The 26,360-nt window shown below is 45.7% G+C and overlaps 3 protein-coding genes across 3 annotated transcripts; all 3 read right to left on the bottom strand.

Moving 5' to 3' along the window:
• Positions 1-415: 415 nt before the first annotated feature.
• LOC135228334 (cadherin-1-like) lies at positions 416-5,693 on the bottom strand. The gene is made up of 6 exons (XM_064273488.1): positions 5,649-5,693; positions 4,240-4,317; positions 4,037-4,150; positions 3,784-3,936; positions 2,395-2,530; positions 416-991 (listed from the first exon to the last, which is right to left on the bottom strand). The coding sequence occupies exons 1-6, from the start codon at positions 5,691-5,693 to the stop codon at positions 711-713; spliced, it is 807 nt and encodes a 268-aa protein (XP_064129558.1). The 3' UTR covers positions 416-710.
• Positions 5,694-13,275: 7,582 nt separating this feature from the next.
• ZNF589 (zinc finger protein 589) lies at positions 13,276-16,355 on the bottom strand. Its single transcript, XM_064273487.1, is given in 6 exon segments — positions 13,276-13,531; positions 13,533-13,681; positions 13,684-13,731; positions 13,734-13,905; positions 13,907-14,103; positions 16,265-16,355. Coding segments are annotated over 6 exon segments (780 nt in total). The 3' UTR covers positions 13,276-13,408.
• On the bottom strand, positions 15,577-26,130 carry PRDM7 (PR/SET domain 7). The gene is given in 7 exon segments (XM_023557981.2): positions 15,577-16,837; positions 16,840-16,869; positions 17,041-17,142; positions 17,800-17,956; positions 21,879-21,976; positions 22,193-22,316; positions 26,023-26,130. Coding segments are annotated over 7 exon segments (885 nt in total). The 3' UTR covers positions 15,577-16,571.
• Positions 26,131-26,360: the final 230 nt, after the last annotated feature.

Here is a 26,360-nt window from a genome sequence, read left to right as displayed (position 1 = left end):
ACAGAAAGGTGGCTGTCCCCACCTCAGATAGCCACTCACTCATCATTCTCCACAGAGGCAAATTCAGATATCTCTTCCCAACCTGACGTGTCGGCCGGGGTTGGGATCTGAGTGGTACATCCAAGTCCCAGCACCAGACCTCGGGGGTCTGGGGACCCTATAGCTACTGGTGCAGCACTCCCAGGGACTCAGGAAGAGTTTTTCTATTCTCATTGAAGACACTGTCTGATTCCGTGGGAGGCAGGCTGGCTCATTTTCCTGTTAAGTGGAGTCATGTGTATGCAATTTCTTATTTTACTTCAGAGACACCTTAGTACTGGAGATGCCCAGTGCTTCCAGTCAGCCTGGCACTCTAGGACAGCCCTCTAAGGGGTGCCTGGGCTGATAGGTCAGTGTCCTTTCTGATGGATCTATGTCTGTTCTGATTGGCCAGTGTGTGTTCTGATTGTCAGCACCTATTCTGATTGGTCAGTGTGTATTCTGATTGGCCAGTGTCTGTTTCAATTGGTCGGGGCTTGGTCTGATTGGTCAGTGTCTGTTCTGACTATTTGGGCTTCTATTCTGTTTGGTCAGCACCTGTTCTGATTGGCCAGTGTCAGTTGTGACTGGTCAGTGCCTATACTGATTGGTTAGTACCTGTTCTGATTGGTTGAGTATCTGTTCTGATGGGTCAGTGTTTGTTCTGATGGGTTTGTGTCTGCTCTGATTATTCAGGTGTCTGTTCTGATTGGCTGGTGGCTGTGCCTTCCCAGCAGGAACAGATGTATGTTTGACCACACCACCCTCGGGGTCCACCAGCCCCTGACCTCTCGGGCCAGCCCAGAAGCCAGCACCGTGATGACCCCTGTATCCCGACTGATGGTGAACGTTTTGGCACGAGGCAAAGAGGGCTTTTGGCTGAGGATAGAGTAAACGATGGCTGCGTTGTTGGTGTTCAGGTTGTCGTCGGCGTCGGTGGCTGTGACTTGTAGCACGGAAGTTCCCGCAAGAATGGGGAGCAGTGATTATCACAGCAGCCAGCAGCCAGCCCGGTGATGCACATTAGCACGTAACTCTGAAACTGAACGCGTTTTCTATCCGTCTGCCAACTATACGAATTATAAAGCTGCTTAGCCAGTTACACAAGGTCTAGTTCAAGTAATTCATCTGATTATGATAGCACTTTCCAAAGCGTTGATTTCTTAGAAATCTTTAGGGCTCCTTTAGACATAGCTAATTTTTAACACTATGGAGGACCCTCTCCCGTGTTAAAATGTTTTAAAGGCTGGGGACCTTGTTGGGGGATGAAGGGAGACTGATGGAGATTCATATCTCGCCTTTCACTGTTCCATCGTCACCACCCTCCCCCACACCCACACCAGGGAGTCCTGTCTGGCCACTAGGAGCACAAATGGAGGGGAAGAGGCAGGTCGGCAGCTGCCAGAACGAAGCGCCTTCACCAAGGGAGCCTGAAACGTTCCTGTGTGGGTCAGCCAGAGGCAGTTGCTGCTGGCTGGTGAGGCACTGGGAGTAGAAAAGAGGGAGAATGCATCAACGGCAGCTAGTGGCTCACATTCTACAACTATTATTGAGTAAATCAATTAGGAGAAAGGAAGCACCCCTCAGAGTGTCATTTGCCTTGTAATTTTCAGTGTCGTGTTATTTTCAGCCCCAGAGAACTGGGACCTCAGTGTCTGCCCCAAAACTGTTGGGTAGGGAGTCCGGGGATCTTAGTTATTCGGAACATGATGTCACACCAACAGGTGCGTCGGAGAAAAACTGTCCATCTTCAGCTGCTGGGAGGAGAGCCGTCAGCAGCCAGGTTTGCAAGCATGATACTCCTCCTGACTTTCCCACAAAAGCCGACTGGACCAGGGTGGCCCCTGAGCCGAAAGCGGGAACCAGAGTCCTGCTTTCAGGAATGCGAACTGGGAAATGTGAAGGCATGGAAGCTGAAGCCACAGGATGAAGCAGCTCTGGGGTCAATCGTGAGGTGAAGAAGGGGCTCAGAGGGTGTGAGGAAGGCCGATTATGGAGACCAAGAAACTCTCAGTCACAGCATAGGAGCTGCGTGCAGGCCAATGGCCAGGATCTCCTGGGGCCCCAAAGGACCGGTTTGCTTTTGTCCAATTTGCCAATCTCCGTGTGACCCTGTCTGCCTGATGGCCCTCCCCACCCCCACTTACCTGAACAAGGCTGGGAGGGTCTCCAGTGCTTGTAATCAAAAGCCTCACATGGACCCAGGGCTGCTCTCCCAACCTTGAAGCTGAGACTGTCACCTGCTGGGTGGCTCAGCCACTACCCACCCCCTAGAACCCTCTGGTATTTATGCTTTAGTTTCTCAGAATTTTCATATTTCCCTGATATTACCACCAGTGTCACTAATCCCCCCACCATTCTAACAACCTGGGTGGTCTCCTTCCATCACAGACCCCTCAAAGACCTCCTGGGTGAATTTGGGGCTGTTGTCATTCTGGTCTGTTACTGTGATCACGATCTCTATTGGGTCCTCAATGGCATTCCCGTTGGAAGATGTGGCGTGGAGGAAGAGCTGCAAAACAGTGATGGGGGAGTGGGTGGGGAGGGATCAGCCTTGCGGGGGCTCAGGAGACATTTGGCACCTCCAGCTTCCTGTGGCTGGAGGATAGCGTGTGGGCCACCCTTGGTGGGGACAATTTATCATGCACTACTGCTGCCGGATGGGCCTCGAGAGACCCACTTCCTACAATCTCCAATCCCAGAGCCACCAGAGGTGCTGAGAAGACCCTGCTTCTCCACCATGGGAATATTCACTCCAGGGCTGGTATGTGTCCATTTCTCCCCATCTTCCCGCTTTTCCATATAAGGTGCTTCATCCATGTTCCCTTAGCTCCCAACCTCCCTTGCAGCTGGGAGTGTCCACATGGCCAAATTCCCAAGGAAGGTCCAGGAGAGCTGATGTGTACAATTTATGCTTCACTTGCTCCTCCTGTCCTGGGCCTCCTCTTCCCCTCCCTCCCCCTTTCCCCCATCCCTTCTCTTTCACCCCTTCAAGTGTGGATTTTGGAGCTGGCAATGAACTTGCTTTGAGCCGTGTCCAGGGGAGGAACTGGTCCCTGAATAGACTCACTCAACAGAGTTGAGGCTTTATTTAGGCCAATCCCACAGTCTCAGACTAACTTGGAGGATTGCTGGTAACAACAGCTAAGTACTTCACATGCATTAACCCATGTAGTCCTTCCAACAAGAGGAAACTGAGGCTCAGCTCAGATGAGGACCACACCAGGCCTGTGACCGCAGCTGTTCAGCTCTGGAGCCTACATTCAACATTTGGAGATTGTCTAGAATGTTCCTCATCTTGCCACTGTTCCAGCTTAGAGTCACAAGATCTGCAAGTTCTCTCCGCTCTGCCACTTTCACCCCCACACCCTTATCTGTGCTGCCAGCACCCCCAGAGCTGGTATTATTACCTATTGGCATTATTGATTGGTAGAAGCAATAATAGCAGTAACGATGTTGCACTCGTATCAATCTTTCTTTCCGCTCAGCAGCTTGTGTGCAGCACCTCATCGCACCCTCACCGAAGACTGTGCACTACACACCCCCATCTCTCCTTTCATGGACATGGATTGAGGCTTGGCAAGGCTAGGTAACTTGTCCATGATTATAGAGCTATTTAAAAACTCGGCGTGCCCTTTTATAAACATCACAGGTGCTCAAAAAATCTTTCATAAGTAACTGCCAAAATCAAAGGGCTGCCTGGACATCGAGAAAATGGAACAGCGCCCCTCTCACCAGCACCCCTGAAGCCATCGAGACACTCACAGTATAGTGGGAGATTTCTTCTCTGTCCAGGGGCCCTGTCACCTGCAGCCATCCTGTCTCCCTCTGGATAATAAACACACCGCGAGGAGGCTGGTCAGCCCCAGGGCCATCGATGCTGTAGAAAACCTTGACTTCTCTCTCGGTGGATTTGACCTGAAGGCAACACAGAAACAGCCAGGCAGAGGACAACTGGCATCAGGTCTACATTCCTCTCCTTGGAGCCCCTGGAAGTACCCAGAAGCCCCTCCCGTACCTTAACCAGGTTCTTGGGAAATGGGCCTCTTTCATTCTCAGGGCAGCTGATGGGAGGGATCACCCAGTCTCTCTTCTGCCTCCTGATACTGAGGGGGGAGTCAGGGAGCGTGCCCTGGAGGTACAGAAGGTAAGGGCATGAGGCATGGGCTGCACAGGCCACCGTCCACTGTCCACCAAGGCCCACGCACATGCAGCACTCACCTCCCAGGGCATCAGCATCAACCCCAGCTCCTGTGGCTTCTCAGGAGCCTCATCTGAAGGGGCCACGTGGGCAAAAAGCTACAAAACCAGCAAGATGGGAGTCTCGGGGGTGCATTTGGGACAAAGACTTGTAAGAGTGGATCCTCCACTCCCCAGGAAATAGCTGGGCCCCTTTCCCCCGTTCATGGCCTCAAAGGTTTCCCAAACACCTCCCTCGGAAGAGGGAGGGTGGAGGTGGAGTCTCACCTTTTCACCAAGTTCAGGGAATCTGAGAATTGTCTTGAGCCCTGAGTGATTAAACGTACTGCATAACTAAATCTGTGCCAAGACCTGGCATTCAAGCTTTCTGGAAACAACCTCCATGTCCAACAAAACCTATTGTTGTTGAGTTGATTCTGACTCACGGCAACCCCATGTGACAGCAGAATTGCTCCATAGGGTTTTCAAGGCTGTGACCTTTCAGAAGTAGATTGCCAGGGCTTTCTTCCATGGCACCGTTGGGTAGATTAAAATAACCAACCTTTCCATTAGTAGTTGAGTGCAAACCATTTGCACCATCCAGGGACTCCACTGTCCAACAACAGAGGTTGGTTAAACAAGCCACCTCACGACCCAGTACTATGTAACTGAGAGCTGGAAGGAAGGAGCCGTGATACTTTGTAAAGGGAAAAAGGCAGGTGACAAAACAAAACAGGAGGCTCAATATGCTAGATTTTGTTAAAGAGAAATGTATACCCATGTGTGTGTGCATGTGTCTGCATGCATATGTGTGCGAGTGTGTTTGTGATGAACAGAGCCTCTAGCTTTCTGTATTACTACACGTTCCCTGTGGATCACAGAACCATGGATGGTTTTTAACTTATATACTCTCTGAACTTCTTTTCCCTGCACAACCACGTAGGATTAGAAAGAAAAACAAACAACATAAGTATACCAGCTTGCAAAAAGTGTTTACCTGTGTATTTCAAAACGCCATAAGGCTTCCTCTGAGTGAGGAGATTAACAGAATCTTGCTTTTCTTCCCATGACTAATTTTTAAAACTCTCTTCAGTAAATTCCAAGACAATACTCCATCTTTCCCGTGCACACGTTTCCTAACCGCACTTGTCCATGGTGGGCCAGGCCACGTCTTGAAGCAGGTCAGGCCGTGGCAGGGTTGGGTTTAGAAGGTGGCATCAGAGGCGGCAGACCCCTCACTCCAAAAAGCGCCCACTAGAGCCTGGGCTGGAGTCGAGCCAGACAGGGCAGAGTCCAGAGGTTGAGGTAAGATTGGCCAAGTTTCAAATTTGCCCTCTTGTGCTGCTTGGCCCCAGTGAGGCTTCCCCCACCCGGCTGCCTGCAGGGGGCTCTGTGTGCTGGGGTCCAGTTGAGAGGCCTCCACCTGCCAGCCATGCCGCAGCTACCCTTACCTGGGCTGCAGACAGGCAGAACAGGAGGCAGGCTGGCCCGGCCATCGCTGTGGAGCCACTGTGGTCACAGAGGCACATGCGGGAGGCAGCTGGCAGCACTGGCCTTGTCCGTCAGGGCTGATGTCCTGTTTGTCCAAGGATTATCAATCTCTCCTCCTCTGTGGGCAGCAATGTGGGAGGTGGAGTGGCAGAAAGCCATCATGAAGGCCACCTGGTGTCATGGGGACATTCCTGAGGACAGTGGCCTCACTGTAGTTCTGCTTCCTGGAAAGACCATGGACTGTGGTGTCTGGCAGCACCTCCTCTGGTCTGTCTGTCTGTCCTCCCTCAATTGCTACAAAGTTATTTGGTTCACCACATACATGTCTGTGGTGCATGTACTGGGCCCTGGGCTGGCAGGTATCCTCCCCACTCCCCCAGCCCATGGCCTTGCAGGACCTGAACCTCTCTGAGCCTCAGGCTTGTGAAATTGGGATAATCTTGTGGGTTTAAATGCGTTAATGTGCGTAAAGCTGTTGGTGGGGGGCAGCCCAGTTTCCCCCATCCCAACTTGGGGTCTCACATTGTGGGGAGTTCAGGTGCTTGTCGATCAACAAACCTCCTGCTGCCTGAGCTGTCCTCTCCCTTTCTGCAGCCTCACCAAGACCTGGGGCTCAAAGAACCCGTTCCCACTGCCCGGCCTCCACAGTCAGCAGAGGCACAGACCTAAAATCTCCATATTTTAAAAGTCATCTTGCACGTGGAAAAATAAAAACAAATAAAATTAAAATTAAAGAGCAATACAGGGTGACATAAGCTAAATAAAACGAGTGTAAGCTGTGTCCCCCCCCCCCCATTCCTTGCATAACTTTGAATATGATTTCTGGATTCAGTACATCCAGACACTTGCTTTATCCCTACCGAGCTCAGGGATGCTGGGGTTGGGGTTAGAGGGGAGAGTGTGTGGGGCCTAGCACCGTGCACTCCCCATGGGAGCTGCCTTTATTGTGGAAGAGGAGAATTTTGGCCTCTGAGAGAGTGTGCCTGAGAGGGGGCCCCCAGAGGAAGGGGTGGCTCCTCTCCAGCCCCCACACACCCCACCTGCCACTTGGGGCTCCAGCAGACTGAACTCTGCTAATAAAACCAGCAGATCACGACTGAGCTCACCCAGGGCTGATAGAAGACTTGTAGGGCCACATATGGGCAGCCCGTGTCCTGGTCCTGACCATACCTGGACTGATTGGGCCAGGCATCAGCTATGGGACCTTACCACCAACAACATCCTGTCTGTGCTATGGGGACAAACACGTTTCTCTCTAGGGTAAGTTAAAAGACACCATAAAGAGAAGAAATAGCATGAAGCAATGAGTGAATGAATGAATGAAGCAACTAGATTTAGAACAAAAGGCTGAATTTCCTCAAGAGAAACTTGTTTGAGAAGGCCCTGTACCCTTCTGAGCCATAAATGTGGGCACGCTGTTCTTTGATTCCTGTTTTCTAGATTCTCATGCAGACACTGCCCATCAGCTGCCAAGGGGAGGCTAAGATTCCTGTCCTGTCACTGTCCCACACCAAGCCCTGGTCTTGGGTCGGGCTACTGGGGGTTTCACTCACAGTTCAAGTATGTACTGAGTGCCTGCAATGGCCATGCACGGCCTCAGGAGTTCGCTCTCTAACTCTCAGTAAGGCTGAGTTTGCAAGGTGGTGTGTGACGAAACTGTCTACTATGGAGGGTTAGAGAAGCAACAGAGGGGCCTGAGATGAGGAGGGTGGAGCACTGTGGGTGGAGAGACTAGTAAGTGCGAAGTCCTGAACCAGTTTCTAACCGAAGGCAGTGGGCTGACTGGGAAGGGCCTGCAGACTTGGGGGCTAGGTTTGTAAATAGGAGAGACACATTTAGAGTTAAGGAGTCCCGTCCCCCCCAATCCCCACACCTTTGAATTAAGAAGAATTTCAAACACACAGAGAAAGTGGGATCATACAATGATCACGGGTCACTCACCGTGAGATTCACTGTGTTAACATTGCTCCATGTTTGCTTTATCTGTCTCTCTTTCCATCCACCCCTCTATCTTTATTAGTTTTCTATTGTTGTTGTGTAACAAATACCACAAACTTAGTGGCTTAAAACAGCACATGTTGTCTCGAAGTGTCTATGGTCAGGGGTGAAGCATGGTATGACTGGGGTCTCATGGGCTGCAATCAAGATGTTGGCCAGGCTCTGTTCTCATCTGGAGGCTCATCTAGGGGGATTCCACTTCCAAACTCACTCAGGTTGTTGGCACAGTTCATCTTCTTGTGGTTGTAGGGCTGTGGTTCCCATTTTCTTGCTGCCTGAAGGTGGCTCTCAGCTCCTAGAGGCCCTGCTGTCCACTGCTCCATGGCCCTCTGTGGGAAATTCACATATCTGTGGCTTCTTCAGGGCCAGTGGGCTAATCTCTAACTCCAGTCTTTTAAGACTGAGTCTTCTACAATGTGGTGTAATAATGGGAGTGATGTCTTGTCACCTTTACCATATTCTATTGGTTACAAGCAGATTACAGGTTCTGTCCCCACTCAAGGGGAGGGATCACATGGGGTGTGACTCATGGGAGGATCACCCTAGCATGTGTCTGCCCCACTCAACTCACCCATCCACCTGCCTCCCCACTGTCTACCTCTCTCTGCACACACTCTCTCTCTAGCTCAACTATTTGAAAGTTGTAAATATCATGCTTCCTCCTTAAATCCCTAAGGAATTTTCTCCTACTTATCCAGTAGCATTATCATATCTAGGAAAAACATGTATAATTTTTTTTTATTGTACTTTAGATGAAGGTTTACAGAGCAAATTCATAATTCATAATTCAATAATTAATACACATATTGTTTTGTGACATTGGTTGCCAATCCCACGACATGTCAACACTCTCCCCTTCTCGACTTTGGGTTCCCCATTACCAGCTTTCCTGTCCCTTCCTGCCTTCTCGTCCTTGCCCCTGGGCTGGTGTGCTCTTATAGTCTCATTTTGTTTTATGCGCCTGTCTAATCTGGCTGGAGGGTGAACTTCATGAGTGAATTCAGTACTGAGTTAAAAGGGTGTCCAGAGGCCATGCTCTCAGGCTTTCCTCATTCTCTATCAGACCAGTGAGTCTGGTCTTTTTTTGTGAGTTAGAATTTTCTTCTACATTTTTCTCTAGCTAAAACATGTATAATTTAACCCTGTTGGCCACAAATGTCTTTTGTGGTCTCTTTTTTCTCCACAGTAGGATCTAGGCCACTCTTGGTTGTTTGTCTCTCTTGTCTCAGGCTGAGCAGTCTTTCTGATTGTCTTTAGACATTGACTCTGTGAAGAGCCCAGGCCAGTTGACCCACATCTGAGTTTGTCTATTTCTTTTCCTTGTGGTGTTTTTAATTCACTTCTCCATCCCTGTGTTTCCTATAAAGTAGATATTTGATTCAAAGGCTTGATTAGATTTGGCTTAAACAACTTCGGAAAGAAAATTCCATAGATAAAGCTGAAGTGCCCTGAATGTATCATGCCAGGCAGTGCCTAGGAAGCGCGCTGCCCCCATTCAGCATGTGGAGGGTGGCCTGAGGGGCTGGAGGGTCCAGGGAGGAGCTGCCTCAGGCCCAAGTCTTGGGGGCGCAGCCCTGCTTTAGGGGTTTCCACAGCCTTCCCAGATCAGGAAGCTCCTCCTTGGATCTGCAGGCCCTCAGCGTGTTATTTTACCTGTGTATTTTAATGATGGTTATCGTACTAAATTTGTTTTGGCTAATATTTTTTGCTATGCCATATTTGTTTTTGATAACTTTCTCTATCCTTTGGCTTTTCAACCTTTAAATATGTCCTTATGTTTTAGATGCTTCTCTCTTGTTAACTGCATGGCTAAATTTGCTTCTAGTTGATTCAGACAATCTCTGTCTCAGTCTCTTGGTTTAGTCATTCATCTTTATGGTGGCTTGGTGATTTATTTGCAATTACTCCATCTTTCGCACTGTTTTTCCTGTATTTTCTATCCTTCCGTGGCTTCTTTTGGATTCACTGATTTTTTTTTTTTAATAAAATTTCCCTTTTTATTTTACTTCAAACTTTTATTCCTTTAGCAGGTAACCTTTACATTTCAATAGGCATAAAACAAAAACAAACCCACACCTGTTGCCATCGAGCTGATTTCGACTCATAGTGACCCTATAGACAGAGTACAACTGCCCCATAGAGTTTCCAAGGAGCTCCTGGTGGGTTAGAACTGCTGACCTTTTGGTTAGTAGCCATAGAATTTAACTACTACACCACCAGGGTTTCCAGCTTCAACAGGCATACTGGATTTAAATTCTAAAGTTCATCAGAATCTCCAGGCCTTTCCTAACTAAAACATGGACTTTAGAACACTTTAAATACAGATAAGCCCCTTCCAAACCAGCATGTTTTTGTTGGCCAATATTTTTTTAGTTGTAACTTGTTTGTTTAATCACCCGGACCACATTTGATTAGATTTCTCCTCTTATTCAGCAGTTTCTTTGTTTACCCTTCTTTCTGGTAACTTAGACCTGCCTTTGGGATCATTTTCCTCTTTCTTTCTAAAACATAAAGTTTCGTGAGTATTTGCTGGGCCTGAAACTGTCTTATTTTGTCTTGGTTCTTTTTTTCTAAATTTTATTTATTTTGTTGTATTTGTTGAGAATATACACAGCAAACATATACCAATTCAAGTTTCTACATGTACAATTTTGTCTTGATTCTCTAATAGCTGTGTAATACCAGAAAGACGGTTGTATTTTCTTAGCAATTTTAATGTATTATTCTACTTTTTCTGGCCCCTTGGTTGCTCTGCAGAAGTCTGCAGTCAGCCTTGTTGTCCCTTTGTGGTATTTTCTCTTTGTCTGCTTTGAAGCTCACCTCTTTGCAGTTTCAGTAAAGTGTGCCTTGGTTTATGTTTCCTTTTTTAATTTATCCTGTTGGGCATTCATTGCACTTCCTGAATCTGAGGAGTTGTATTTTATCAGTTTTGTGTTTTTTCTCACTCTGGTTTCAGTGCCCTCTTCATTTTTCGTTCTTGGGAGAGTTTTTTCTTTTCTTGTGAGCTCAGCTTTGCATTTCAAAGGTATTCGTTATGTCCAATAAGTGGGTGATATGTTTTAGGTTGATTTTTGGGGAAGTGTCGTCTACCTTGTCGATGGAATTGGCAGTCATCTGTAGTCTTTTAAATACTCTGCAGGGTGGCTGTTTGGTTTTTTATATACATAGTATGCCTTAAAGCTGAATAGTTTGTTCTTGTTCTTCCATGTCATAGTGTTGTTGTTGCTGTTAGTTGCCATCAAGTCGATTCCCAATCATGGTGACCCTCTGTGTGCAGAGTAGAACTGCTCCATAGAACTTTTAAGGCCGTGACCCTTTCAGAAGTAGATTGCCAGACCTTTCTTCTGAGGTGCCTCTGGGTGGGTTCAAACCACCAGCATTTCAGCTCATAGTTGAGCCCTTAAACATTTGTACCACCTAGGGTTTCCTATCATAGAATGAGAGTGGTAGAATTAGAATGAATTTTAGGTTGCTACCTTCTTGGCACTCATTTTAAGGATGAAAAACTGGACAAGAAAAACATTGTCACACCCTCTCTCCCAGACCTTCAAAACTCCCCACCTTCCCGTATTATTCCTTTGCCAATAACATCTGCAGAGAGCATCCCACCTGCTTTACACTCAAACCAGAGACCAGAAAGCCAGGCACCCTCAAATCATCCAAAATTTCACCATGATTTAGTTTCTAAGATTTTGCTTTATTTTTCCTCTTTCAAAATAAAAGTGTAGCTCTGTCAGGGATAGTGTTGGTTGGATTGGTGAAAGAGAATGGACCCTTCTGCCTTTCATCCTTAGTTATTAGAACAAGGAAGAGAGTTAGCTAGAAGAAAGACCATCACAAAGCATATAAAGTTCATAAAATGAAGCTTTCTTTCTTCCAGTCAAAAAAGTAACCTTCCAGTTCCCAAAAACCAAACCCATTGCTGTCGAGTCAATTCCAACTCATAGCGACCCTACAGGACAGACCAGAGCTGCTCTAGGGAGTTTCCAAGGCTATAAATCTTTATGGAAGCCAATTGCCACAGCTTTCTCCAGCAAAGCCGTTGATGGGTTTGAACCGCCAACCTTTTGGTTAGTAGCCAAGCACTTAACCACTGCACCACCAGGGCTCCTTCCAGTTCCCAAAGGAAGGTATATTAATTTCTCGAGGCTGTCGTAACATTTACCATGCACTGGGTGGCTTAAAACAACAAGAATTTATCCTCTCGTGGTTCTGGAGTCCATAAGCCTGATGTCAAGGAGTCAGCAGGACCTCACTCCCTCTGAAGGCTCTAGGGGAGGATCCATCATTGTCTCTCCCAGCTTCTGGTGGCCCCAGGCTTGCGGCTGCATCACTCCAATATCTGCCTCTGTCTTCACATAGCTTTCTTATTTCTTCTCTGTGTCTCTCCTTCGTCTGTCTCTGTTATAAGGGCACTGGTCATTGGCTTTAGGGCCCACCCGGTTAATCCAGATGATCTCAGCTTGAGACCCTTAAATTAATTACATCTCCAAAGACTCTGTTCCAAATAAGGTCACATTCACATGTATGGGGGGTTAGGACCTGAACATATTTTTGGGGGGGACACAAATGAACACACAACTGCGGGGTAGATGTGGGGGGATGTGAGAAGCAAAGTCAGTGTCATGAGGATTCTGTTGAGCCCCCCTCCTGTCTGCACCCTCAGGATAAAGGGTGCCTGGATGCAGGAAGGAGAACTGCTGTGCTGTGCTGTGCTGGCAACCGTGCGGGCGGTGCAGTGTGGGGAGCGTTGTCTGTAGAGAAGAATGTTTCTCCTCCTGCAGCGGCCCTCAGGGCCCTCTACTGACCAAGTTTAGCATCACGCCAGCTGCCAAAGGAAAAACACTTGATCCATTTTTACCTTTTCACAGAGCTGGCAACAAGGATGAATTTGGAGCTGAGAGGCAGAGAGTTGAAAACTGTCACACCGAGCCCCCCATTGTGCCCCCAGGGGTTCAGGGCAGAGTGGGCCATAGCCTGGGAGGGCTGGGCATTCATTCTGCAAGAGCTTGGGTGGTTGAGGCCTGGTTTGGGGCCCCGCCAGGGAGACTTAGCCCTGGGGAGGGGCAGTGAGGGGCTGTGGAGGTGGGGCTGATGGCCTGGTCTGGGCAGGGCCAGGGGTTCTGAGGCCCTGAAGAGAGGGCAGATGGAACACAGCCAAGGGGATGGGCCTGGGGTTGGTGTCCTGGGAGAAGTGCAGTTCAGGGGTCCTGGGGGGCCGCTGAGCCCTGAGAACTGAAGAACTATGTATCCAGGTGGTTCAGGAAAAAGTAGCCATTAGATGAAGACACACCTTCCAGGAGACCAGGGGGCTTCCTTCTCCAACTGACAGACTGCCCCAATCTCTCTCCCCAGGCCCAGATTAGATTCTCCAATCATTTAACCAGTCTTTAGACTTGACCTTTTCAGGGGCTGAACTTCTGTGGAAATCTGGGCTGAGAGTGTGAGCGCTCTGTGCCTTCTCTGGTGAGGGAATGAGGTGTGTGGCCTGGGCTGCAACTCTGTGTGGAGGCAGCATTGACTACAACAAAAGGTTATGACACCACTAAAGAGGATTAGTTGCAAAAGAAGAGTTGGTGACACCTTGACTACTTCAGGGACCCTCCAAGCTTTTCTTCCTTATCCCTTGACACAAAAGCGGATTATCTGTTTACTCAATTACTTCTGCTCTCCTTACACTCTTGGGGAGTGTAAGTGGTCAGCAGACTTGCTCTGAAGCCCCTCAGAGCTGGGGATGTGGAGTTGTGTCGTGTCTGCATTTCTTTCTCCTGGGTCTAATGAGGTTTGACTTAGCACTAAAGCCTCGCCCACTCTCCTTGCAGACATAGGACTTCTCCCCTGAGTGTTGCCCTCTGGTGTTTAATGAAGCTTGACTTATCACCAAAGCCTCTCCTACCCTCCCTGCAGACATAGGGCTTCTCCGGTGAGTGTGCTCTCTGGTGTATAATGAGGCCTGACTATACACTAAAGCCTCACCCACGCTCTCCACACCTGATTTTGCAATTCTTGAGCTTTCTACCCCTAGGAATAATTTCCCTGTACCTCAGGATTCACTTTCAGGCCTGGGCTGGGCTCTGTCTCCATCATTCTGTTACCCTCCCTAGAGCACACCATTTGCCCTTTGGGTAGGCTGGAGAAGGCCCTTGAAGTCACCTCTTGCCTTATATTTTCAAACATGGGTTTGGACCTGTCTCCTGTCTGTTGACCTTCTGCTTTGTCAGTTCAGGTTGCTTTGCTCACAGTGCTGCTGCTTCTGATCCCCTGGATGGGGGTCCTCTGGTTGGAGATGTTTTCTTTCTGGTGTTTCTGGGGAGGACTGAGAGGGGTGGTTGTGCTTCATGTGTTGGCTGAGGAATTTCTCACTGGAGAAGGCCAGAGGGCAGGAGGGGCATGGATGGGCCTCTGGCTTTGGTTCTGCTGGAAGAGAAAGTTTTCAGTCAGAGTTGAAGCAGACAAGACTGCCTGGCCGTCTGCTTTGTCTCATGGAAAGACCTTCCATAATCACTGGTAGTGTGTTTACAACACAGGATCTGTCTCTACAAAGTCCTCCTTTACAGGCCTACTTTTCACTCCATTTTTATTCATTACATCTTTGTCAGCAATCCAGAAACCCATATCAAGGCCCTTCTCTACATTTCAGCCATACTAGGGGCCTTCAAGTAGGAATCAGAGGAAGCCTTGCCCTTGACCTAGCTGAAACCGCTGTGGTCTTTCCCACACTTCACAGGCATCTTCTGTCAGTTCTCAGACGTGGTGTCTGTGCTATTTCTTTCTACTGAGAGACACTGCTCTTGATGACCTAGGTGGAAAACTCCCTAGAGGCCTTCCCTATGAAGGGGGAAGGATCCACTGAGTCAGAAGCCCTAGGCCTGGAGGTCCCCACATGAGAAGACAGTGTGGAGCACTGGTTACAGAGTGTGTGTGTGACCAAAGATGTGTTTAAACGAGGACTACTTGCCTGGCTCTCTATCAGGCCGTGGGACTCGGGTGTGAACAAGACAGGGCCGGCCCAGACCTGCTGACTAAAGGACACTGTGTTCTGCTGACTGGCGTCTCTCTCAGTTTTCCAGAATTTTAAAATGAAAACTTGTCCTTTCTCAGGCCACACACCTCCTGTTCATACTTGATTTATTTTACTCAGCCTGATCCCAGCAGTAACACGGTAGGAAGTCCTGTTTCAAATTATACCTCATTTCGACTTCTCGTACCGTCTTGACTCCTACCTTAAGCCCACAGCCCTCTTCCCTGGACACTGAAAGCCCTGAGTGGGTTCTCCACCACACCTTTATTCCAAAGATTAACCGAAGCATCGTCTTAGCACAGAGAGCTTGTCATCCCCCAGCGGAAAATCCCCAGTGGTCTCCATCACACTCAGGATGATGTTGTAGTGTGAATCACTGGCCCTACTTTTCCATGCTTCCGTGTGTCTCTCTGACCTCAACTGTGACCCCTCTGCTCCCCTCACCCACTTTTTCCTCAGGGGTCTCCTGGCTGATCCTCAAACACTCAGATTCTTTCCTCCCTCAGATAGTTGCATATATGGCTCCCCCGACCTAAGCCTTCCGCCCACAGGTATTTGCACATCTCACTCTACCTTCTCCTGAGGACTCTGAGGGAGGTCCTCCTGACCCCTTTGTGGCACCCACCCTTCCTCCACACTCTGCCCTCTCCCTGGATCGAGTTTCTGCACAGCACTAATCACTGTCTGGTGTGATACACGTGTGTGCATATTCACTGTCTGGTGTGAAACACGTGTACACGTTCACTGTTTGGTGTGACACACGTGTGCATGTTCACTGCCTGGTGTGACACACACGTGTGCATGTTCACTGCCTGGCATGATACAGATGTGTGCATGTTCACTGTCTGGTATGATACACGTGTATGCATGTATTCTGTATGTTGATGTTCTTTCTCCTTCATGTCACCTGCTCCAGAGCAGTTATTCTGATGTCTTGCTTGATGTCTCTTTCCAGTTCCTGGGGCCCCGTATAGCACAGACCAGGAGCTCACATGACGATTAATTGAAATAATGAATGGATGAATGATAGCATATGAGTATTTTTTAGAAATATGGAGGAAGTTAAGAAGACAGAGCTAAAAGGGCCACAAGAACTGCCTTGGTGGGGATTGGCCAGTGCCTGATAACTTGTTTTTGCCTCTAGCACTGTGTGCTTTTATACATTTTGTGCCTGAAGTATTAAACAATATAATCAGGACAAATATGTGAAAAGTTACAAACATTGCTCCAAAGTAAAAGGCATATGAAACAAATCCTTCATTTCTGAAGCATCCGATTTGAATTTCACTGACTTTAGATGGATTCTAGTCTACTTATGGTTTGGATCATGAAAATATGCCAGGAAAAGCATCCCAGCGCCCTCCTGTCCCTACAGTGAACTCTTTCTTCCCCCTGTTGTCCCACTTGATGCCCAGCTCCTGGCCGCACTCATCCCTGTACCAGACCAGCAGTTGACAGCCAGGCCAGACAGCATAGCAGGTCTGGTAGAAGATCTGCCTGTGGTACTGGAAGAACACCAGGTTCTGCTCCTTTTCGTCCTGGGTGCCATTCACATACCCGAGGTTGACTGGATGGGAGAGAACGACTGGCGGTGAGTGCCCACGATGGTCGAGGCCTGGTCCCGCTCCCTCCTGAAGTTATATGCCATGACGCTGCCCACTCCCTCACTGCTCCTCACAGGGGCCTTCTCTTCCCATCTCAGCCTCATTTGTGATGTCACCTGAATTCCTCTCCCCTAGCCCTGCTCACAGTGATCAGCCGGTAGAGAGTGCTCCTCAACCATGTTCCAAAACCCAGTTCCAGACTTAACCTCCACTTTGATTGGCCATAAAAACTGTGAGCTGCAGCATCTCCAAACTCTAAATTAATTTATGTGGTGGGTGCCTCTCACTAGCCAGGAGTAGCCGCTGTTGTCTACCGCCTCATCTTCTATCACCTGGCCCTCACAGGGGCTGAAGGGCAGGCCCAGCAGCAGCTCAAATGCCTTGTTCCATAGTCGGAGCCAAGCCTTGGGAATGCTGGATGGTCTAGTTCTCAGCCCAGAGGACGGAGTGAGGGCCAAGTGATTAGGGTGCCCGCTGTCTGTGGTACTGTTCTTTACAAATGTTGGGACCCCATGAGATTCACAGTGTCGATGAAGAAATTCTGACACTTCTCACAATCTGGAGGAGGGAACAGTAGGGATTAGGATGCAGGGTAGAACATATTCCTGGACCTTGAGAACAGGAGCAGAAAGAGCCCAGACCTCAATTCTGGACTCCAAGTCATTAGCGAAGGGAACTGTTTTGGGACCAGGACCTAAGCCTTCTGCTGGGGGCAGCAGGGTCACTTACAAAGGTAGTCATCATCCTGGGGCTAGCTGATCTCCTGGTATACGAGGCCCTTTCTTTCTCAGAAGCTGTACATTTTCACTTCAACCCCCTTTCTCCTGTGCTCTAAGGTGGAGAAGATTTGTGGGCGAGTTGGTGTGGTGTACCGTGTGAGTCCCTGCCTTGTCAGAAAACATGAGGCCCCTCATCAAATCATCACGGTCCTTCTACAGACTCTAGTGTCCCCATTACTGTCAGTCCAGAGACCAAGGCTCCACACACGCTAACTACGGATGCTCAACCCAACTTTAGGTTCTGGCTCCTGCTGTTATCAGGTTTAACTTCCCAACCTTTCTACTTAAAAGGGGTTGGTCACGCATTTGCTCATTCTGAAAATATTTGTTGAGGGCATATTATGTGTTAGGCATTGAGCAATGGCAAAAACACTGCAGAAAGTTTGGTCCCTAACATCACAGAGGGATTTATGGGACTCCCGGCATGTGTCAACTCCTTTATATTTAATTTAATGCTTTCAAACAATATATGAGGTCTGTATTTTTATCCTTATTTTACAGACTAGGAAACTGGACCTGAGAGAATTTTGAAGATTTGCCCATGCTTAGTTCTTCTGCATGGATTATAACCCAAGTCTGTGACTTTGAAGTTAATTACATTCAATATAGCAACCCACTTGTGGTCTCTGCTTAAATCTAATGCAAAGACCATGCTCATCAACCTTTCTAGAGGAGCTGGAGGGACTAGTCCCAAATTATTTGCTCTTACCTGGCTTCTGTCTTGAGTGCTCATCAGAGGTACTTGCTTTTCCAGGAGGCAACACTAACTTCTGGGCCTGCTCTGAGCCAGCTCTGCTCAGCATAATTGACGTTCCTGACAAGTTCTTCAAGCTAGATTCATTACTTCGTGGCACCCTAAGCATTCCCTTTAATGTGAGAGCCATATATTAAAAGACAACAAGCATTTTTTAGTGCTTCAGGACTTGACTTTGCCTCATACGTGACCTTAACTAGAGCTTCAACAACTCTGAGGCACCTGGGGAGCCTGAGGACTCAGGGAAGATGAAGGGTCTGGTGGGTAGTGAATCCCTGACCAGGACCCATGCCTTCAGGCTTTTTCTCTTTGACTTTCTCTCAAATGTTTCTGTGTAAGTGTGAGTGAGGGAAGGAGAAGGCTTGGGGAGAATAGCTGAGAATTGACAAGGACTGTGATAGAAAGTGTGGGTCTTATAGAAAGAGGGAATCTTAGATAAACCAGGGGACATTTGATGGGAGATAAAATGCAGAAAAACACAAAGGGGACAAAACACACTGGAAATGAGAGCGATGGAGCAGTGTGACTGGGAAGAGAACAGACATGGCTCTAGACAACAGAGATGGTGATGCTAAAAGTTGAAAATTGCCACATCCTGAAGAGAATGTTTGACTTTGGAGTTAGAAAATACTGGAATATTGGAAATAAATTAGTTGGTTCCTGTACCAATTCTGCTAAGTAAGGATGTACCATTAGCTAATTCTCTTGATCTTTCTTTTAGTTTCCTTAGGCATAAATGGGCATACATCCTAATTCTTAAGGTTAGAGTGAACATTAAATGCAGTGATATTCATCGAAGTGTTTTGTGAGTTATTGAATACAGTATAAATATGATATTATTCTTTCTTTCACAGCTGTGCTATAAAATTCACCTCTTCAACCATCTCCAAAATTGGTATCGAACTCACAGATATCATTTTCAGTATTCCTTAACCCTCTTACTCATAGTTTAATTTGCAAATGTGCAGTCACTCATTCAGAAAACATTCAGGGGTTTCTCGGGGGCCTGAGACTTCTGAAATGAATCAGATATGAAGCAGGCTCCCCAAGAGTTCTCAGTGCAGAGGGGCTGCTGGCTAAGCAGAGGATTCAAAGCACAGAGCCTGGAGGAGGGAGCCGTTACTTCTTCCTATAGGAATGAGCATTTGAAATCAGTTGGAGAAGAATGAGTTTCTACTGAATAATGTGTATCAGACAGAAATTCTTAAATCACTCTCTTATTCATCTTCTCAACCATCACCCTGAAGCTTCTCAAGGCTGGGAGCTGCTTTCTCTTCTTAAGTGGAAGGCCCTGAGGGTGGGAACTTCTCTCCTTCTTCTGCTGGGACCAATCCGCCATATAAACTGCCCTTATATTTGCACGTGATGGAATGACAAGGAAACCAGGTATAAGTAACCTTCCCTTAGTCAGGGTCTTAGAGTGACAACCACTTTAGCATAGCAGAGAAGGACTGAGGTTTGAATTGTCAGCTGGACCTTGGAGGAGACAGCCTGAGCTTTATAAATATGTGCAATTTTTTAAATTGTACTTTAGATGAGTGTTTCTAGAGCTAGTTTCTCATTAAATAGTTAGTACACATATTGTTTTATGACATCGGTTAACAACTCCATGATATGTCAACACTCTCCCTTCTCAACCTTGGGTTCCCAGCTTTCCTGTCCCCTACTGCCTTCTAGTCCTTGCCCCAGGGCAGGTATGCCCCTTTAGTCTCATTTGTTTTTTTTTTAATTTTTATTAGGCTTCAAGTGAACATTTACCATTCCAATCAGTCTGTGACATGTAGGTTTACATACATCTTACTCCCTTCTCCCACTTGCTCTCCCCCTATTGAGTCAGCCCTTACAGTCTCTCGTTTCGTGCCAATTTTGCCATCTTCCTTCTCTCTCTATCTTCCCATCCCCCCTCCAGTCAAGAGTTGCCTACACACTCTCCAGTGTCCACCTGATTTAATTAGCTCACTCTTCATCAGCATCTCTCTCCCCCCAACTGACCAGTCCTTTTCATGCCTGATGATTTGTCTTCGGGGATGGTTCCTGTCCTGTGCCATCAGAAGTTCTGGGGAGCATTGTCTCTGGGATTCCTCTAGTCGCAATCATACCATTAGGTGTGGTCTTTTAGTGAGAATTTGGGGTCTCATTTGTTTTATGGGCCTGTCTTATCTTTGAATGAAGGGTGAACCTCAGGAGGGACTTCATTACTGAGCTAAAAGTGTGTCTGGGGGCCATACTCTCAGGGTTTCTCCAGTCTCAGGCCAAAAAGTCTGGTCCTTTTTTGTTGAGTTAGATAGAACTCTGTTCTACATTCTTCTCCAGCTCTGTCTGGAACTCTCTATTGTGATCACTGTCAGAGCAGTCAGTGGTGGTAGCCAGGCAACATCTAGTTGTACTGGACTCAGTCTGGTGGAAGCCATGGCAGATGTGGTCCATTAGTCCTTTGGACTAATCTTTCCCATGTCTTTAGTTTTCTTCATTCGTCCATGCTTCCGAAGGGGTGAGGCCAGTGGAGTATCTTAGATGGCCACTCACAGGCTTTTAAGACCCCAGACACTACTTGCCAAAGTAGAATGTAGAATATTTTCTTTATAAACTATGTTATTCCAGTTGAGTTAGATGTTCCCCGAGACCATGGTCCCCACAGCCCTCAGCCCAGTTATTCGGTCCCTTAGGAAGTTAGGATGTGTCTATGGAGTTTCCATGAATATGTGCAAATTTTAATAAGCAAGTAACCATTTTGGATTAAACTCTACCTTCACTGGTATTGTGATCTCAGGTGTGTAACTGAACATGTCTGCACGTCATTTTCTTCATTCATAAAATGGTGATCACTAAAATACATACCATATAGGCTTGTTTGTGGCAAGGGTGATTTGAAAATGATTTCTGCAATATAATTAATTAAAGACTATGCTTATATTGGAGTCCCTGGGTGGCATAAATGATTAAGCTCTTGGCTACATACGAACTGAAAGGTTGGAGGTCCGAATCCACCCAGAGGCATCTTGGATGAAAGGCCTGGCAATCCACTTCTGAAGGTTACATTAATTGAAAACCTTATGAAGCACCGTTCTATTCTGTCACACATGGGGTTGTGATGAGTCAGAATAGGCTCAATGGCAACTGTTTTTTGTTTTTTAATATTTCTATTGAAGTGTCAACTAATCAGTGTCTTTAAATTAAAAAAAATAGATAAAATCTCATTTTTCTGTTATCCTATGTTCTTAAATTATCTATTAAATGATATGGTTTAAGAGAGTTTATTTATGTAAAGTACTTAAAGTCTCAAATACTGTGGAAATACAACAAGTGATAGCTATTACTATTGCTGTCATTACTATTAAGATGGTGATAGTGTCGGTCTGTGTGCCGGAGCGATCAGGAGAGGCTGGCAGCAGTCGTGGGGCTCTATACATTCTCCTGCTCTTACCTGAGTATGTATGGCTCCACGTGAAAGGTGTTCTCATCTATAGGACACCCAGATACATGCCTGGTGTTTACTGCTCCACTCTGGAGGCCACCCAAGGAGGTTTGACTAAAAGATGAAGAGAAATCGTAATTCATTTTGCCTGGTGAATGTTTCCAAACTTTGGAGATGCTCACCTAGGAACAGAGAATCATGAACCAGAGCGTGGATAGTCCAAGGATTATCCAAGGGTGATTTGAAAATGGTTTTTGCAGTACCGTTAATTAGTACCTAACTGGTTTCTTAAAGTGTTTTAAACCTCATCTCTTGTTCATCTTATGTACATAAAGTATCTATTATATTTATTCAAAAATTTAATTAACAGGGTTGGGGATTTTAACTGGGTCCAGATAGAGATGTGTGATAAACCTTGAGGAATAGGTTTATCTATGAAGGCTCTCTCTCCGTGTCAACCTGGACAAGCCGGCATTCGGTTTCACCTCACACACTACTTTCATGAGCCTAAAATACCTGAAATCCATAGATGGGAATCACAGATCTTTAACTCAACTTGATCTTTCCAGTTTCGGCTGATTGATTGAGCCCTGATCCCTCGAAATACTGCTGGCCTTACCTTGCTGCCTAGGTGTCTGTTCCTCATTGGAATCCTCATCTGGGCTTTTATGGCCTGCATGCAGTGACACGTGAAAGCTGGGTGAGAGGCTCTGAGACCTGGAAAGAAAAAAAATCTTTGTCTTCAGAGGGACAAGCTAGGAGGAAGAAGGAAGGGCAGTGGCTCAGTGGATGGGCTGGGAGAGCATAGCATGGACAAAAGAGAACCAACCTTCCCTCCAGGTCTCCTTGCATGTAGGAGAGAGTCACAAGAGTGCAGAGGCTGAGACCTGTTTGTACGATCCCCAGCTCTATGCACCCAGCACCTCCTGCTACCTGTAGTGACCAGTGCCTTGTAGTTCATTTTCAGGTTCCTGTAGCAGAGTTTCTCCCACTCTCCCATCTCCACATACCCTTCCTTGGAGAAGTATATGAAAATGTCTCTGAAAGCATCCTTGGCCTAGAGAAATGACACAGCCCTGCAATGGCTTACTAGTACGGGGTACACATCCAGATGGCCTGTCCCTCCACCTGGGTAGGGAACAGTTGGGGGAAAATGACTCTCCCTCCATGTTGCCTCCTGATGAACCGAGTGGACACTGGGCATCTTCTGTGGTTGTTGTTAGGTGCCATGGGGTCAATTCTGACTCATAGAGACCCTGTGTACCACAGAATGAAACACTGCCCGATCCTGCACCATGTTCACAACTGTTGTTAGCCTTGAGCCCATCATTGCAGCCACTGCGTCAATCCATGTCTTTGAGGGTCTTCCTCTTTTCAACTGACCCTGTGCTTTACCAAGCATAATGATCTTCTCCAGGGACTGATGGAAGTCTCGCCATCTTTGCTTCTAAGGAGCATTCTGGTTGTACTTCTTCCAAGACAGATTCATTTGTTCTTTTGGCAGTCCATGGTGTATTCAATATTCTTCACCAACACCACAACTCAAAGGCATCAATTCTTCTTCTGTCTTCCTTATTCATTGTTCAGCTTTCACATGCCTATGATGTGATTGAAAATGCCATGTTTTGGGTCAGTTCCACTTTAGCCTTCAAGGTGACATCTTTGCTTTTCCACACTTTCAAGAGGTCCTTTATAGCAGATTTGCCCAATGCAATGGATCTTTTGATTTCTTGACTGCTGCTTCCAGGAGTGTTGATTGTGGATCCAAGTAAAATGAAATCCTTGGCAACTTCAACCTTTTCTCTGTTTATCGTGATGTTTCTTATTGGTCCAGTTGTGAGGATTTTTGTTTTCTTAATGTTGAGGTGCAATCCATACTTTAGGCTGTGGTCTTTGATCTTCAACAGTAAGTGCTTCAAGTTCTCTTCACTTCCAGCAAGCAAGGTGGTGTCATCTGCATAATGCAGGTTGTTAATGAGTCTTCCTCCAATCCTGATGTCCCATTCTTCTTCATATAGTTCAGCTTCTCAGATTATTTGCTCAGCATACAGATTGCATAGGTATGGTGAAAGGATATAACCCTGATGCACACCTTTCCTGACTTTAAACTACTCAGCATCCTCTTGTTCTGTCCAAAAAACTGCCTGTTGATCTATGTACAGGTTCCCTGTGAGCACAATTAAGTGTCCTGGAATTCCCCTTCTTTGCAATGTTATCCATAATTTGTTATGAGCCACAGAGTCGAATGTCTTTGCATAGTCAATAAAACACAGGTAAACATCCTTCTGGTATTTTCTGCTTTCAGCCAGGATTCAGCAGAAATCATTTTGAAATCACTCTTGGTCCAAACAAGACAATGAGGTAGGTACTTTAGTGATCACCATTTTATAGATGGGGAAACTGAGGTGCAGACATGTTCAGTTACACACCTGAGGTCACAATATCGGTGGGAGTAGAGTCTAATCCAAAACTCTTGCCTGCTCATTATAATTTGCCAGTACCGTATTTATAAAAAGGAGCCCCGGTGGTGCAGTAGTTAAAGTGCTTGACTGCTAACCAAAAGATCAGTGGTTTGAAACCAGCAGCAGCTCCAAGGGAAAAAGATGTGGTAGTTGGCTTCTGAGATTTACAGTCTTGGCAACCCTATGGAGTTGCTATGAGTTGGAATTGACCAGAAGGCAGTAGGTTTGGTGTTTATAAAAGGAGCTCTGGTGGGACAGTTGTTAAAGCCCTTGGCTGCTAACGGAAAAGTTGGCAGTTCAAACTCACCAGCAGCTCTACAGGAGAAAGATGTGGCAGTCTGCTTCCATAAAGATTTGCAACATTGGAAACTACAGGGTCACTATGAGTTGGAATTTACTTGACAGCAGTGGGTTTGGGTTTTGGGTGTTTATAAAGCTCAGGCTACCTCCTCTGCTGTCCAGCTGATGATTCAAACCTCAGTCCTTCTCTGCTATGCTAAAGTGGTTATCACTCTAAGATCTTGACTAAGAGAAGCTTACTTATACCTGGTTTCCTTGTCATTCCAGCATGTGCAAGTATAAGGGCAGTTTGCAGAGTGGATGATCCCAGGTAAAGAAGGATAGAGGTCCCCACCCTCAGGGGCTCCCACTGAAGAAGAGGAAACAGCTCCTAGCCTTGAGGAGCTTCAGGTTGGTGGTTGAGAAGAAGAGTAAGACAATGACTTAAGGATTTCTGTCTGATACACACTATTCAGTAGAAACTCATCTTCAGGAACTGATTTCAAATGTGTGTTCCTGCAGGAGAAAGCAAAACCCTGGTGGCATAGTGGTTAAGAGCTATGGCTGTTAACCGAAAGGTTGGCAGTTCAAATCCACCAGGTGCCCCTTGGAAATCCTGTGGACCAGTTCTACTCTGTCCTATAGGGTCACTATGAGGAGGAATTGGCTCCATCGCAAGGGAGTTTTTGGTTTTGGTAGGAGAAATTAACAGCTCTCCTCTGGGCTCTGCCTAGGCTCACCTCTTGTGGTTAATTGTCTGCTTAGCTGGCCCCTCTGCATTGAGAACTCTTTGGGAGCCTGTTCCATATCTGATTCACCTCAGAAGTCTCAGGCCCAGCTTGGGTGTCCTGAGAGACCCCTAGATGTTTTCAATATTTTATTTTACATTGAACTTAATTTATAATTTTATTTTATTTCTTATTTAATTAATATTTAGCTTATTTTAATTTTGTCTTAGTTTATACTGAATATAATGTAAAATTATTAATTTTATTTAATATGTTATTTTGACATTGTATTTTATTTTTTTTGATATTTTATTTAATTTCTGATAATATTTTGTGTTTTTGGTAATATTTGATACAATTGAATATTTAATTTTTCATTCAATACACAATTTAGTATATTATTTTAAATTGATTTGATCTTACTAAAATTAATTTTATTAATATTAATTTAATTAAATTGTTTTATTTAGTTTAATATGAGAGAAGGCAGACATGGAACTGAGATCCTGTTGGTTACCTTCAAATTGGACATAACCTACAAGGCCCACTGCTGAGTTCGCAAAAAATATTATATTTATTGCATTTTATATAATATTTTACTTAATATTTAGTTTTATTTAATATGTAGTTTAATGTGTTATTTTCATATTTAATTCCATTTTATTTATATTAATCTTAATTAATATTTAATTTAATTAATTTAGCTTTATTTTGTTATTTTTTAGGTAATATTTAACTTAATTTTAATTTAATGTTCTTTGAAATTTTATTTAATATTTAATGTAATTTAATTTTTTCATTTTATTATATTAAAAAAATTATTTAATATTTAAATAATTTAATTTAGTTCAGTTAAATTGTATTTAATTTTATATATAATTTACTTTAATTCATGTTATTTTATACTATATTCAATTTCATCTAAGTTAGTCCTACCCAGTGCTGTCGGGTCAATTCCGACTCATAGGTCCTATTTCACATCATTTACTTTATTTCCTTTATTATTTAATATCAAATATAACATGATATTTTATTTTATTTAACATTTCACTTCATTGTATGTTTGACTTAATTTAGTTTAGGTTTGTATTTTGGAGGATTTCATCTTAGAAAATAAGAGAGAGATACTTAGGTTTGACACGTATAAGTAAACTCTTAGTTTATTGCAAGGTAGCTAAGGCAAGCCGTGCAAGTAAAACCTCACAACGTTCATTTAGAACTGGGGAATCAGAATTGACATTTACAAAGTTAGCTCAGTGTTTAGGGTCCAAGTCTTCAGACTTCAGGCTTTTACCTTTAAGGAGAGGTCTCTGGAGGAAGGTTTCACCACTAGGAGAGCTCTGCGGTGGGCCTTGTAGCTTGTGTCCAAGGTTGGAGGCAACCGACAGAATCTCAGTTCCATGTCTGCCTTCTCACAGTGAGTGGGCAGAAATTTAGGGCTTATATGTTTATTTGTCACCTTAGTGCCACATGACAAGGGCCAGTATGACATCAAAGACCAATATGTTATGTTTTTTTCTCCAGTGCTAGAGACCAGCCTAAAGAGACATCTTTTCTTCAAGGTTAGAGATTAGGGAGATTGTTTAGAAATTAAAACATAAAGATGTTATGTTTTCTTGTGTCACAGCTATG

This window comes from Loxodonta africana, chromosome 21, assembly GCF_030014295.1.
Source record: "Loxodonta africana isolate mLoxAfr1 chromosome 21, mLoxAfr1.hap2, whole genome shotgun sequence".
NCBI lineage: Eukaryota > Metazoa > Chordata > Mammalia > Proboscidea > Elephantidae > Loxodonta > Loxodonta africana.
This window is presented reverse-complemented; position numbering and strand designations above follow the sequence as displayed.